Source organism: Ptychodera flava, chromosome 4, assembly GCF_041260155.1.
Source record: "Ptychodera flava strain L36383 chromosome 4, AS_Pfla_20210202, whole genome shotgun sequence".
In the NCBI taxonomy this organism is placed as follows: Eukaryota; Metazoa; Hemichordata; class Enteropneusta; family Ptychoderidae; genus Ptychodera; species Ptychodera flava.
In genome coordinates, this window is record NC_091931.1 from 9,534,432 (window position 1) to 9,551,046 (window position 16,615).

The 16,615-nt window shown below is 36.8% G+C and overlaps 1 protein-coding gene across 2 annotated transcripts in view; it reads left to right on the top strand.

The window, feature by feature from the left end:
- Positions 1-16,615, top strand: part of LOC139130849 (receptor tyrosine-protein kinase erbB-2-like) — a 232,645-nt gene that overhangs the window by 70,959 nt on the left and 145,071 nt on the right. For both annotated transcript variants that reach the window (XM_070696648.1, XM_070696647.1), the window contains one exon: positions 2,601-2,726. In XM_070696648.1, coding sequence (XP_070552749.1) covers positions 2,601-2,726 — 126 coding nt within the window. The remainder of the gene's footprint in view (positions 1-2,600; positions 2,727-16,615) is intronic.

Sequence of the window (16,615 nt, forward strand, 5' to 3'; positions counted from 1 at the left end):
GAAATATGGCAAAATATTGTTCATTTCAACATGAGAGAGAGACAGAGACAGACAGACAGACAGAAACAGAGAGAGGATACACAAGCCAAGTTTGTCGTCTCTGAACAAAAAATACCTCGATTTTTACTCTGGTCGTTCTTGGTCACGACAACCCACGTCTATGTGGTAAATTTCGGTGCGTCTAACTTTTTTGCGTCGATCTTCGATGTGCTGATGTGCTCGTCAATGTAAACGAATAACATGGTGGCCCGTTTTATCCCGATTTAAAAAATTGTCTTAATTAGAGTCTGACAAAATACATCCATTTAGCAAATTCTGCTTTGGTTTTAATTTGTTACCAATATAAGAGTTTATATCCGTAGTGACTCCGTAGCCGCCTAATCTTTCGAGGCATAGAGTACATGTACCATCGGGTATGACTTTACAAAGTTCGCGCTGTTAAGATTCAGTTTTATTCTCGAAAAGTAACGTAACTTTGTCCGAGTTAAATTTCTAGGCGTACATGTATGGTTGCAATCGTACATAACTTCGCGGAAATTACGTGTTCTGTGAGGTCATCTTGCAATCGCTCCAAACACAAACGTTTTGGCTCTGTCACACCTTGACGATTTAGCCAGCGTATGCCAACGTAGGAAAAAAAATGTCGAATACGCTGGACATACGTAGAGTACGTTATGGGTAAGTTTTGTATAATTTAAGGTAGTACGCTACCATTCTATATAGGAGAGCGCCCTCTTTTGTCCAGAAGATGTACATGTTCCTTTTAGACTACCTAACCTGGTGAGCGTGAATAACAGGACAAAATGGCATAAAATCATGCTAGTGACCTTATAATATTTCTTTCAGAAGTTTTTATGAATCAAAAGAATCGAAATTATGTTTTTGCACTGAAAAATCGACAGTTATTTTTATTTTGAAAGATCAGTAGAGAATAATTAACAATTGTAGCTCTGACATAATATCAGTAAGCTAGAGGGTCAAATCTCAGGTCTAACAAAATTCACCTTTTTTCGTCACTTTTTTGCTGTTTAGTAAGAAAATTTGCGTGGTGACCCCAACTTGTTTTGCTTCTAAATCAAAGAACATTGTCTGATTGATAGATATTGCTGTACTTTTTAACATTTTGAAAATTATTTTGTGCATTTATATGAAGTTTATATTTTTAAAAAAGACTAATTTTACAGCTAAATGATAAATTTAGGGTCTAATATTTAATTTTTAAGACAAGACATCACAAATTTTAGTTGATTGTCCTAATTCAGCTGTCCTGGCGATGCAAAAATGTGGTATGCACACTGGGATCTGTTAATCGTTTGCGATAAAATAAAGATTCTGCTGGTAAGTGCAATTTTCGCAAAATGGGAGATTTAGTGGTTTTCTGTCAGTTTTGGCATGTGTTTTTTCAAAAATTTTGCGTGGGTACCCCATATTTTTTCATATTTTTGCAATGTACACATAAAGATTATTTCTGAAAAGTCAACTTCAAGAATGTCCCAACATTTTTTGGAATGGTAGCGTACCTCCTTAAGAGCATGCTGAAGCTCGCTGGTATACGTAGTAGTACGGCGAGGTCGTCGAATATTTTTGTGTGGGTACAAAACTTCGACGTATGCCAGCCTATTGCTCATACATTCCGCAAACGCGGGCCATAAGCTGTAGATAGGTTATGCGCTCGTTGACGCACGTTCACACACGTTACTTGTAAGTTACTCATAAGTCGAAATGCGTCGAGTTAATTGTCTAGCGTACCCAAAGCGTCATTGAACCTATGAATACGTTATGAATACGTTATGTAAAAACCCAAAATTGAAAAATATATCGTTAGTTCAGCAAGCCAGCGATTTATAAAAAAATTGATACATCGGCATACGCTGGATAAATCGTCAAGGTGTGACAAGGTCCTAAGCGCCGTGTTCCCTCGCTCACGCGATCGACGACTATACATGATTGACAACTTGTGCACTGTGTATTGATATTATTGCAAAAGTAGTTCAGAAGTTTAAACGCGGAACATGTGTGTGGAAAATATATAATATAGTTATGCATAAAATATTAATTATTTGCTTGTGCATAAGATGAATATATTAACCCCTAATACTTTTCTTCGTTCGGTTTGGAAAATAAGAGTGACGTAATGACCATGTCACCACTCGTATTCGACTCATGGGGACACGGTCATTATGTCACTCGTATTTCCCTTTGCCGAACGAAGAAAACTTTTGGAAAATTATGTACTCGTTTATTTCTCTAGGTTTTAAAAGGGAATAAGGTTCAGTTATTCCCGATTCATCAATAAAGTTATGGAAAATATACACAAACTTAAAAGTGATGGAGCATTCATTTATCTGTTGTTATCCTTGATCTGTTTGACTGCTCAAACAGTATAAATGGAGTTTACAAAATTATAATATGATCGCTTCGATTAGTCGTATACCCAAACTGTATCGCCCAATGTTATTCTTCGAAGAATAATAGTTTTATAACTGAAAATATGTGGCATCGCTTGCACATTGTTTCAAGATATCACGGTATGGCATCGTATATTTTGATATAAATCGAAAATTCTTAAATCAAGTAACAGTATTTACATCCTTTTATAGGATGTCTCGACAACAGATGGGGAGAAGACTGCGAAAATGTATGTGCTTGTCTTCATGCAGAGAGTTGCGACCAACACGTCGGTTGTATGTGCCATTCTGGATGGAAAGGACGTCACTGCAATGAAGGTAGGGGTATGGAGGTGTAGGTGTAATTCACAACAAGCTGATAAACTGCAGCTTCTTCCCAATGCTGCCTAACAGAAAAGTCGACAAAGGAAAACTTAAACTTATAACGTTCAGGATGCTATGTGATATTAAAGGGCTATGTTTAAGTTGCGAGTGTCACGAAATACAAATAATTAAAAAGACTGATCATCAACACTAGCCGAGAAGTGATTTGAAAATATTTGAAATCACGGTGCATAAATAATTGTTTGGCACAAACACTTTTAACTTTTTCCTTAACTCTATATCCTACAGTATCGCGGCCGCCGAAAAATCTGACTGAAAATGAAATATTGATTATTTTCCTCTCAACGTGTGTGGTGATAACTGTTATAACATTAGTGACCTGCTTCCTGTGCTATCAAAGAATGAAAAAGAACCTACGGAAATACCGGCGTATCAACAATGATCAGGAAGAAATACACGAGGTTATGAGGGTAAGCTTTGAGACAATCGAGTGTTGACGGTGTAAATACGATACAAGATTCACATTATTACTTGTGAACTTTTGATCATATCAGTAAGGTCGAAAGGTGCAAAATTATAAACCTTGCTGTCTTTACTGTATTTGATCAGTGTACGTACTGACGTTGCCATGGCAATGCAGTAGATGCAATTACAACCATGTTGATTGACAAACTTGATTACTCAAACTGTAGGAACATATAGGGCAACATGATAAATGGTCAATTGCGAACACCTGTTTGAGAAAATCACAGACATTGCTTGGACAGGGCTCTTCCGGTCAAGTACATAAAGGATATTACAAGCCGAGGGGTAGCAAAGCTGTCGAAGAGGTGGCAATCAAATCACTACTACCAAGTGAGTCAATAATTACGAATATTTAACCTTTACAATGCTACAGTAAGTAATTAGCGTATAACAGAATGGCCTTAGACGATAGGGAGTCAAAATCATAACAGCCTTGAATGTTTCTTACTTGGTGGCTGTAAAGACTGTAAATATGTATGGGCAAGGGATAATTTGTGTATGTTTATCGATCGAGATTTCGAGTGTTTGCTAGTGCGTGATCAGATCATCATTTGTAACTCCTTAAATCTGATGATTTTTCGTGATCTTTCGGCAATTAGCAGACTGAGGCCTCTCCTTTTTATGTATTTTAGCTGGAAGGAATAACAAGTCTTACATGGACTTTGCAAGCGAAATTCGGTGTTTGATAAAGCTGAATGGTCACTTGAACATCGTGGCATTGAAAGGTTTCATCATGCAAAGAGGTACGGTCAAAAGAAATTTAATTTTAAGTGTTTCAAACATAATAAACCTGATCGGCACAATAATAACAAATATGTATTTATGTGAACTTATTTCTTAAATTAGATATGCGTAGCCAATTTTCTTTTACTATAGGTGACATTTAAAACAATGATTTTATTGATCGACAAATGTAATTCAGATGATTGCGTAAAATGATAGTCTTATCACAGAAAATTAAAAAAACCGAGGAAGAGATTTATTAAGGAACTGTCTATGTATATGTCAATGGAAGAAGCTATTAAAAAGGTCATCGCAAACATGCTATCCTATTCCAAGAACACGGAATGTGATATTTGAGCGAATGTAGAAGTGAAAGAATAGCTTACAATTTCCAATGAACTGTATTTCAGAGTAAGCGGTTTCTATGCATTTTGCAGACGATAAATGCCTTGTTATGGAGAATGCTCCGATGGGAGATCTTCTTAATCGTCTACGTTGCCATAGAGACAAAATGACAGAAGAGGAAAATACGTTGTTGCTCTTCTACACACAGCACATAACTCGTGGAATGCAGTACATGAAGAATAAACAGGTAATGCAATCACAAATGTTCCGGTTTTTCATGCAATCTTTTGCGAGTTGAAACGCACACATTCACCACTCAAATCGACTGACTCAATCGGCGTGATATAAAATAATGAATGACAGATTGTTAAATGGACAACATTTTTTACGTAGCAAATGTAAGATCATGGGGTTTTAGCAAATTGCCTATCAGTGTGGTCACATATACTCTCCCTTTACATATAAAAGATTTTACATAGGGACTTGTCATCGAGGAACATTTTACTATTTGATGACAACGTTGCCAAAATTAGTGACTTCGGTCTCAGCAGAGATGTCAGTGAAACTGGAGGAGTGTACGTAAAGGTACCATGGGTAAGTCAACTCACCTGATAGTTTCAAATACCTCATTTAATGTTTGGACAAAAAGTTATTGAACCCTTCAACTCGAGTATTACTTTAGACCTTAAACTGACCTTATCGAATACTAAAGGGGTTGATGTGGAATTTTTCGGATATCGTGAGTTCGAATCTCTTTGCGCACACCCATGTTTTGAAAGAAGTTAAGTTCAGGTAATGACAACAATAATTTGGCGACTGAATTCCGACTACTAAAAAATGTCACTTTTAATCTCGACAGGCCGAAGGAAACACAGCAATACCACTAAGATGGATGCCGCCCGAATTTCTCACAAGGGGAGAGTTCCATTTCAAAAGTGACGTGTAATGACAAATAATTCACATCAATTAATCACAACAATACTTTCTCATTATGCTACAGCAATTGCAAACTCCTACATATATAAAATGTAAACACAACATTATTTTATTCTTGTGATCACACTTTTCCTGGTAAATGTGGAAACTTCAATCAAAAGGTTAACAGTAATTTCGATGATATTGATCATTAAAGTGTAGCTTCGCACAAAGCTTCTTAGCCTATTAGGCAAAATAATGTCTAAAGGATAGCAAAAATGTCATTGTTAGAGTTGATATTCACAATGCATTAACCATCTAACCACAGTGAGGGGCCATACCTTCTCCATAAGATAATCGTTCTTGTCGGGTTTTTTTGTATTACAGATGGTCTTTCGGTGTGATATTTTGGGAAGTCGCCACACATGGTATGTTTGATAACGAAACAGACATTATGCACTTAATTTAATTGTAATTTACAACGGTTGTATCAGAATATACGCCAGCAATGACTAATGTTCCCAGACTACTACAATTTACTTAATCTGTACGTGATGTTTCATGGTTCAATAGACCTTTTCCCGGTTATCCCACAATGCATTGTAGTGACTTTATCAAACTCCGTATAAAAGCTAAAAACAGCGAAAACATGCAGATTTGTTTTGTACAACGGATTGTTATAGAAGAATGACACAAATTTGCAATACCAAATAATGCCCCATGTATAATCTAACCATCAGCAACGAAAATATAGGTTCAGAATGTACCCTGCCATAGAGTTCTATGAGTAACGTACCCTGCGTGTACCCTACGGCTAAAAAGTTCTATGCGTAACGTACGGTTTGTATACCCTGGCGCGCACTGCATCATGGAACCGGTAAAAGAGCTATATAGTACTGGTTTCGAATGTGTGTTAGTAAGAACAGGACGTATATAAGGCAAGTGATGTTGGAGACACTGACAACTCCAATAAATAGAAAATCGCTTTTCTGTAGTATCTCTTGCAAGAATGGTGGCATATATTTTATACACAGGCGCAGTTCCGTTTGAAGATGTTTCCTCTTACCAGTTCATTCGTAGGATAGCTAGCGGGGAAAGGTTACCAAAACCAAAGATGTGCACAGATGAAGCGTGAGTTAATTGCTTTTTGCCTCATGACCCATATATCTTCTCCTGTGCAAGGGAGAACAGCTAACTATCCCTGTTTAGCGTCAGCTCGTAACCATGTTCCTGCTTATTCAAGGCAACCTGTCGTGATAGTAAGCATGCAATCGAACTATTCCCCAAGTAATTGTATCCAAGTAAGTTCTGCAGGAATAATAAAGTAACACATTTGTAAAACTTATACTCATGTTTGGTAAAAGTCAGCAACCTTTTCGATATATTTGTAAAATAGAAAATACTTTTTCAACTTCGAAAGTAACTCCCGAGTGCAGTCAAATTGTTGAAAAGAAACACGTTTCTTTGTATTGAATAACAAGAACAAATATCTTAAAATCATTATAACAAAACTGTTTTAAAGTATCCAATAATGTGTAGTTCGTCAAGACCTTCGTTATGTGACAGTGTGTAATAAGCAATGTTGTTGTTGACAATCAAATACGAGTACGGTCAACAGTTAATTAATCCACAATGGATTTTGAGGCAAAGTGAATTTTACATACTTAATCGAGATCGAAAATGAAACTTGTTCATAAAAAGTAATAGGCATATTGAAAGTTGCAGGTTTAAAGGTAGACCTAAAAATGTTGGTTGCGCGTTTGACGAAATCATAAATCATAAATTACGAAAAGCGTTCACATTACCCGATGACATGGATCGATTGCCCGGATCCGACACCACATGCATATGGATATGCTGAATGTACTAAAGGAATATATACGGTACAATCCGTTCACCGCTTCTAATCTACCGCCGTGCTACCCGGCGATTAATTAAATCTGAAACGAGACATCGGGCCGTGCGACATTTATTATCTGATGATATTTTCATTATTTCACTTGTTATTATAGTTACGGCTCGATGTTAACGACCCCGTGAGAAAAACCCTGCCCTGCAATGATGACAACTGTAATAAAGCTCAAAACTTCGTGACATTATATATTCAGTACATGTATATGTATAATATGTAAATTAATGTTTCATGCATGACATTTTACATAAGACAGTGTACTCAAGGCTCAGCCATTTTGATTCTGTATTTTGTACTTCAGATATCAAATTATGTGCAAATGCTGGGAGAGGCCTTTGGAAATGAGGCCTTCAGCTGAGCAATTGACAGTAGATTTAGAGCTACTAATCGAAGGCCAGGTAAACTCATTAGCTTTCCTAAGCAAGATTATACTTTTCCTTGAAAAATCGTACATGATTTAATGCCGTGTACGTTCATAAGATTATTGTCTCGTTACAGGCTGCACTGCGTTTAGTGAAAAACAATAGTCCTGCCCCTATACTGTCAATTGTTCGATGTAACGATTAGTTATGATATTCATATCCTGATGTCTGTCAACAATTTATCAAATACGGCCGATATTTTTAGATCAAACGCATGAGCGGGAAAATCAGCGATGTTTTGTTTCAAACTCTTTGAAATACAATACTTAAAGCTTTTTATTATTTTATTGCAAGGTGATAAAGTAAACTCATAATCGTTTAATCATACTAAGATGATAAGACATGACCGGGTAGTAGTAACAACTACAGCATAAGACCATCAAAGTAACAAGCATACAAAAAGACGATTTGATCAAACGTTACATTAATAATTAATTTTACGTGAATACACAGCCCTATCATGAGGACTCGAAACAATACGAATGGCACTTTTCGCGTTGCACAGTAAGATATGTAGAAAACCGTTGACGAACTTATATATCTCTTGGCGTGTAACTATGTTTTTGTTACGGTTATCATTGCTTAAAACCCCGGTTTACTTCTGTCATTGCCAGGGTCTGTTCTCGGCGACGTTTTGCGACAAACAAGGGATGCAAGAAGAAATGTTGTGAAAAGAAGAAGAACAATCAAAGCGCTGTCTGTTGAGGAAAGAGTTGCAAGAATCTTAGCTTTTCACCCTGATTCAATGGGTCGTATCATATCACAAATATTTATAAAGATACAAGCTTACATTTGCACGGATATTAAAAGAAAATGGCATGTGTAAGTTGTATGAACCTGATTAAGATACGAATAAAATTCAGGCATTTCAGTGCTGAATATGTTACTGCTTTTGGCTTTAGGCGCAAGTTTACAAAATATACCAGAAAAATACAACAAAGACCGCTACTCAATTGAAAAAATTACACCCGGAAAAAAGGCATCTACACACACATTAATAAACGTTTGTCGAGCAAAAAAGCACCTTAACAATGCAGACACACTTATGCCAATTTAAAATCTGTCCCACTTTTCTTGCAAGAAATTATTCTACGTAGTTTTTATAGAATTTTGAGATGGCAGAAGTATCGTGAATATATAAATTACAGTGATTCGACATAATAGATGGAAATGTATGTAGCCTTTAGGTCAATACAATATACTTCGGAACAAATTATCACTGGGCAAAATGCTTGATATACAACAATATATACACTTATACCGATTCTGTACATGTGTCAAGTACGTTAAGTATACACGTTCGTATACTAATAAAATGCAAAACTACAGTGCACACTAAGTGTGCAAAGATCTGCATTACGTATACTCATGATCTGCATAGAAATCCGCTACGCATATCAACGTATTGGAATGTTCCATATACGCTGATATACGCTGCGTGTGCAATTAATATTGTGTTCCATATACGTAAATATATACGAAAATATGCTAAGCGCATATCAAGCATTTTGTCGAGTGTATACTCTTCTTCAAATACGCGACGATTTGTTATTCTGGGCCAGAGATGATATCGTCATGCGGTATATCGAAATGTGGCGACGTCACACACAAGGGGGCAATATTGCAATAGTTTCCTGGCCCAATAATATCAAATGAGTGAGTCGCAGCCAATCACGAAAATCAGAAAATGATACGCGAGGTTTAAAAGTAAAAGAATATGAAAGTTTACAAACTTGGAAAACACAAACGGTGAAAAATACGTTGGTTACATGTTTCCGCACAGCTGTACAGCTGAACGAACGACAGTTAGAAGTCAGTTTAATCATCTGAAGATCACTGAAATGCTTGCATGTAAGTAAGTAATTGTTAATAACAGTTTTAACCACAATGGATTTAGTTAAAGAGGGATTTTTACTTCATACTTCGTAATGTATTCTTTGCAGCATATAGTTCGTGAATTGTATTAGTATAATTTTACCTTTAGAATTTGAAGAGGTATGTGTTCACATTCTGTCAGTGCTGAAATGCACGTACGTTTTTGTCTAACAATAAACTTACTCGTCTTCGAAAGCAAGCTAGCTTTCTTTAAGGATGATGACTTGAAGTGATGATAAATGAGTGGGCGATGCATCGTGAGCTCTGTTACGCTTGTCTATATACTAAAATGCGACTAAGTAAGAACAGGACCCCCTGTAATAATACTGTGAAGAACAATTCTCTGTCCTCCGTTCTATTGGACTTTGAAGTATGACTGATACGTTACGACTTTTATCTGCGTCAATACAATTGAAATCTTCCAGCAATAAGCAGCTTTCCCTTTCCCATATTTTGCCATTCAATTTGTTTCGCCATTTTGCATCTTCTAAATTAATGTGAAAGTCGTTCTGCTTTCTGGTGCTAAAAATTTATGATTTGACAAAAATTATCGACTGTTTTCTTTAAAAAATGCATCACATTGTATTCAAAATAGAAAGAATAATATGTTTACAGATAAACAAGTCTCAACATTTTTCAGCATTGGCTTGTACTTGCTCGGTATTACCGACATGTCGTATAGCCATATAAGTACAAAATCCTGGAGTATCGCCGTTTCAGTATGAAATGTGATAATATTTTTCAACAGAAGCAATAAAACTTGATTGTTTTCAACGAAAGCAAAACGAATATGTGTTTATTTAATGCATTTTAAGAAGAAATCACATTTAAGAAAGCCCTTAAATGCAATTTTAGAAACGCATTTTCTCTAATTCAAAGTCAGCGTAAGTGAATTCTGATTACCTTGCAAAAAGCTCAAACGCAATTGACATCACGGATATGTGTCACTTTCTGAAATATTTTCTTACGTCAGGAAATGGCCTGTCACTATCATAGCTAAGAGGCATCAAACAACAAAAACAGTTTATTACACATGTCAAGGTTGAGGAGATAGTACATAATCGATGTGGTAAATGTACTATGAACGTTAAGGGCGCATCGTTCCGTACGAAAGGATCACACACTGGTTAACGTTGCATAAATATTTGTATCGCCATGGCAGCATATGGCATTTTTTGTTAATGCCGGCTGACTGAGATAGCACTTTAGTACAGTAAGTAGACAAACACAGGCTACAAACAATGCTGCGCCTCTTTTGACAATTTTCAACTGCAAATTAAAGTATGGCAATGTGATTTTGTACATCAACTCTATACTGTTCTGATTGGCTAGCCTTCAAAAGGCAACGAATTGAATAATGTCATAGGATGAACCTGTTGCTTGCCTAAAGGCATTGATCATGAAGTTAACAATGATATGTCGATGGGGCGAGTATAACCCATATTACCAATTGTGATGTAGCTCTCGTTAATACATGGGGTATGCTAAATCGGGAGTTGAGCTTTGCTACCAAGGTGTCCCAACTAGAACGGATAGATTTATAGGCTTTTCTAGTATTGATAGAGATGGAACACAGTATGGGGCCTAGAGGAACGATAGAAAACAAAAATCCGAATAACGCTCTTTCAAGTTGACCTTGTTGATTGTTGTCTCGTAGCCCTAGTGTCTGCTGCAGCCGTTGAACGCACTTATGCGTCAAGTAGCATTTGAGCCAGGTGCCCTCTTCTGGTGCGTATCGTGCTTTTTGCAAGGTAATCAGAAGAGAAAACAAAAATCCGAATAACACTCTTTCAAGTTGATCTTGTTGAGTGTTGTCTCGTAGCCCTAGTGTCTGCTGCAGCCGTTGAACGCACTTATGCGTCAAGTAGCATTTGAGCCATGTGCCCTCTTCTGGTGCGTATCGTTTTTTCAATGAACCATGCCCGTCACTGGAAACAAAGGAAAAACTAGGCAGAAAAATTATTCGATTGGGTTTCGGTAAAGTGGTTGCACTCGACCTGTTATAAAGTTTTATAATGCGACTAATCTTTATACAAAACTCGTAATTTTGAACAAATATAACTTCGAAAAACTATGGTTCAGTGGCAGATAGAACCAAAATATGGAGAATTCATTAAAGGAGCCTGGGTAATACCATGAATAAACAGCCTCACACAAGCGGATAAAATGTCTCTGCTACTGGTCCAGCCGATCCAATAATGTGGGGAAAAACACCGTCGAAATACACACTAAATTCCACAAAGGGAAAAGGTGAAAACCGCTGTACATACAGCAATACCCAACACAGTGGACAATCACACCGAATCCAACCATTAGGGAAAAACACACTAAATTCCACTAAACGAAATAATAAAAACCTTGTACACACTTCAACACCCAACACAATGGATTGGCACAGCCGAATCCGACCATGACGGAAAGCATAACTGAAAAAACAGAGAATTCCTCAAAGGGAACAAGTGAAAACGTTTCATAAACACCCAATATTGGGGACCTGTAATAGGCTTTAAGCCCAGCAAAATCCTGGTGGGAAGTGATAAGCAGAGCTCCCATTCGAAGGTGACGCACTCACAAGGCCATGCACGTTTTTTTGGCGAACTTCGACGGCGACGAGATGCGGCTCCGACACAACCCCTGACACGTAAATTTAACAATTCTTGACAGAAAAAATTGGCAAAAAAATTTCAATTGATCAAACACGCTTACTAAATAGAACACTGTCAAGACTGTCAATAACGTTAACAGGACAGATAAAACCCCCAGTTAAAGTCGACTGAAGTCTAACTGATAGTAAAGTGTGCCCCCTCTGCATATATTCACTATACGCACAAAAAGGCGCCCCAAGTGTTCATGGAAAAGCTGGAATTTCTGATGCGTTACATCGCGCAGTTGCCCCCGACGACTCGGAAGAATGAATGAGTGCCCAAAGGTAAAACATGAAAATGATGAATAATGTGCAATGACAAATAGTGCTATAGCTACCGTTTGCGTTGTTAATCTAAGGTGAGGCAACAGACCGTTTGCCCTCCTTACGCCAGGCAAATGATCACCTAGCTTATAGTCCATGTTTAGGTTATAATATATACTATTTAAGAGCAAAATATCATTTGTTTCCAATATTTTAATCGCAATGATATCAAGTCAAAGATTAATCCTTTCATTATACGATGCATCTTTTAAACATTCAACTGATGAAAAGCTGCTGGCAAGTGCGTTTGTGGTTCCCGGGTGAAGTCATATGTAATGATCATAATCGATTTTATCTGCCATTATCGAAAGTAGAAGTGTTGTGTTGGAAAGCATTATGCAAGTACCTAAGTGACGTACTTGTGTAAAAAAATCATCTGCTCCTCGTTCAGTTTTCGAAGATGATTCAAATTTGCATTACTATATATCAATTAATCTGAGAGAGCAGAATTGCCACATCGACGCATCGCCATTGAACTGTAAATATGATCAGGCTTCATATCTTGCCTTTTAACAATATCGCTTTCATTGACTTTAGGGTGAACCTTTTTAAACACGCTCACCCGAAGCAAAACAATATAGTTGAAATTTGGACTTTGATGATATCACTTTCATTTATTTGAGTCTTAGAGCCTTTAAGATAGGAAATATATCACCCCTTTCTCTAGAGGAAAATGCCACTTGCACGCACAGTTTCTTATCAAATGTTGTGAAGAATTGAAAAGTCAGGTTTATGGTCTAATAAGTTCCAAATATAACATGTGTCAGATTTTTAAGACACTTCAGCAATAATTACAGACCGTACTTTGCCTTACAACGTCAGTGTTTTTCGCATTGCCATATAACATCTATTTCGCTGAGCTTATCACTGAAAACAAAATGAGGTTTGTGTCACGGTTTTGATTTACTTAAGGTAACATTTGTTTCGTTATGATATGAGTACTTTCGAATCGAAAAATAAACATTGTTAGACGAAGGGTGTCTGTAGCCGAGTGTTTCGACTTCTTGTACAATCAGTAAGCAAGGGACCGTTTTACGCCATAAAGCAACGTTTACATGGAAACGAGAAGAACGGGAAGTGATTTAAACTTCGCATTTTACCGAATACAAAATGTCGGCTCCTGTATAGACCATTTCGGTTATCCCACAGTGCATTGCTGTGGCTATATCAAACACCGTATATACACAAAAACAACGAAAACACGGATTTTGTGTTGTACAACGGATCGTTATGCAAGAATGACACAAATTTGTCGTGCCAAATAATGCCCCGAGTATGTTCTATCCATCAGTGACGAAAATAGGTCAGAGTGTAATCTGCCATAGAGTACCATGATTAACATAGCCTGCGTGTACCCTAGGGCTAAAATGTTCGCTTTGTGTACCCTAGCGCGCACTGCATCATGGAACCGGTAAAAGAACTGTAGCCCTAAGTGTTGCAATTCTTATGATTAGGGGAAACTATTCAACTTTGACGACGGGGATCGAAACGGACACAGAGCCTAAAGATGCATGCGCAGGTATATATTTATTAGCCCTAAAGGTTGTAAAGAAAACTATGAATGTAATCAGACTCTTATCTGTGTGTGACTTTCAGACAACTGAGCCGCCCAAGAGACGCTTGCATTTTCAAAGTACTTGAAATTCTGTCTACAATATGCAAAGTATATATATTATTACATGCCTGTGTCGAACGTCGCATGCCAATTTGTTGATAACGTCGCGGGCCGAATCATCATCAGTCATCATCTGACTGAAAGGGAACCGAAACTATTTTCAACTTGACAACTTCGGGATTTTAAAGTGATCAAATTATAGGTCCCGGAGAAACAAACCAAAGTGTTACCGGAATATTGCCTGTTAACACGTATGTTCTTAGGCTTACAGTTAATTCACTTTTGTTCTGAAAATCAAGAAATTTCCTCTTTGTCGTAAAAAAGGCGCTATCTTCTTTGACATTATCCAGAATGAGCGTAGATAGCACTTTTAAACATAAAGCTTTAAGCAGTTAACGGTTATCCGAATTGTTATCTGATAGACTAACAATTTAGAAAACTGTTAAATGTAACCAATTTTTTTCATGAATAAGTACCAAAATAACGGATACCAAGAAACCAATTAACCATTGTGATGAATCATGACAGAGTTTTAGACGGAAAGCGAAATGAAATAAAGACTGACAGCAAAAAGACATTATGTCATGTGTTTGTGTACTGATAAGCATATTTCTCCCATGCATAGGAAACCATAAACTATATGCCTCAACAGTTTCGTGTTTTCGAATCACTTTATAGAGGAGTAAGGGAGCAGCTACAATCATATTGCAGTATAAAAACCTATCTAAATTGGAATGAGAAATCATTTCATATCAACATTTTTAAGAAAACAAAGTGCTAGCACTTTCCTAGGAGTGTCTATCCTGCTGATTACTGGAAACAGGTCAACTGTGACAGCAGAAATTAATACTGACATCGAGCAGAACAATGCAGGTAAGTGTATATGCCTATGCTACCTTAAACGTTACAAACAGTAATATTCTCGATGCAAGTTCGTCGTCCCTATCGGTACTTTGATTTTCATGGACAGAAAATTCAACAACTGTCAACTCATATCATTTTTGTATTTTTTTTTCGATTTCATCACATCACACTGTGCATATACACTAATTTGCTTGATCCCAATCGAGAATGTTAGCCAAAATGAACCCGGAACAACTGTGGAGATATTGATGACTCTTAGAGTCGGAATATTTTTGCGCCGAAGTTGTTTTGTCTCCTCAGTAGAGGGATAAATCCTGGTCTAAGATATGTCTTGAATGGGTATCCATGTTTCTGTTACGTGACACTGGTTCCAGATCGAGGGCCATTTCCTTATCCGGTCGTTTTGGTAACTCAGTGGGGTACACTATGATAGAGCGCTAATGCTGATATAGTAGTATTTGTGCATGTGCTGATGTGGTCGTAGGCGTATTATTCATTTATAATTATATGTCATTCGGGGCACCTTCAATGATGAAGAAGCACGTGACTCAATTTTTTTCTTAACATGTACCTTTACTTGTACGGAAGCAACGAGCTCCTATAACATTCATCTCTTTACAAAATTCATGATGTAAAATCAAAAGAATTAATCTTTCGACTGCCCTTATCTTTAAAACACTGATTAAAAAGCTTATTCGAAATAACAACATAATATTCTCTATCATTCTTGAAGACATGTTCGCTGTGGATTGGCTTTGAATAAGTATGTTAGCTTTACAATATAATCTCTGTAGATGAATAATACTGAAGGTTTTCTTTGAATTAATAACCACGAAGATATTGAAACCATCGGTGTATTGCTATTGACAGCTTGACTGTCAGAAACACAAAGTTATACTGATCGTCGCATCAGAGGGCAAAAGCAGTGAAATAATTTAATACGATTTTAAGAGTGGAACATTTGATCATTGGCTGCCTGCTACGAAAAACCTGTCATATCAAATTAAAAGCATCAAGTTGTATACAAATAATAAACTATACTCAACATGAATCTGAGAACGTGATATATATTGTTAAGTACAGGGAAATTCTATTCATGGAAAAATTGCTATCCAAAGATCTACCGCACACGACTTTATATTGTTATATTTGTTTCCCATCTGATCTCTTTAAGGAACTGAAAAGAACGCAATGGCATGCGATGAGGAAGTGTGCCACATCTCAGTGAATATTCCAGAGGTAAATAGGAAAAGCGTTTTTTTGTGAGACCAATTTACAAATAAGACCTTTCATTTATTAATTGGCCTTACTTTGATCGATCGTGTATTTGATTGGCTGGTTAACAGATTGAATTTTTGCTTGATTGATGGATTTTGAAACCAATAAGAAAATTACTTAGCTGATTCTTCATTTACTATTTCATAAAATTTATATCTTTACTTGAACGCCATTACCTGTAATCAGTATGCTCTAAATCTAATAGTGCAGAAGCCAGCATAGTTGAATGTCGTCTTTGGAAAGCAATCGTAACAATGCATTATATTTGCCTTCTACGCACCAGAGGTTCTAGAAGTCATTTTCTTAGTAAGAGGATTGCAGTACAACTTCAAACTTTAAGGTCCATTTCTATTGACATTTAGTGTAATTTTACGTTGTAAAGTACCCTTTCTGCACTACAACCGTGATGTTTTCTTTATAGGAGGTTAAACTTTAACTGAC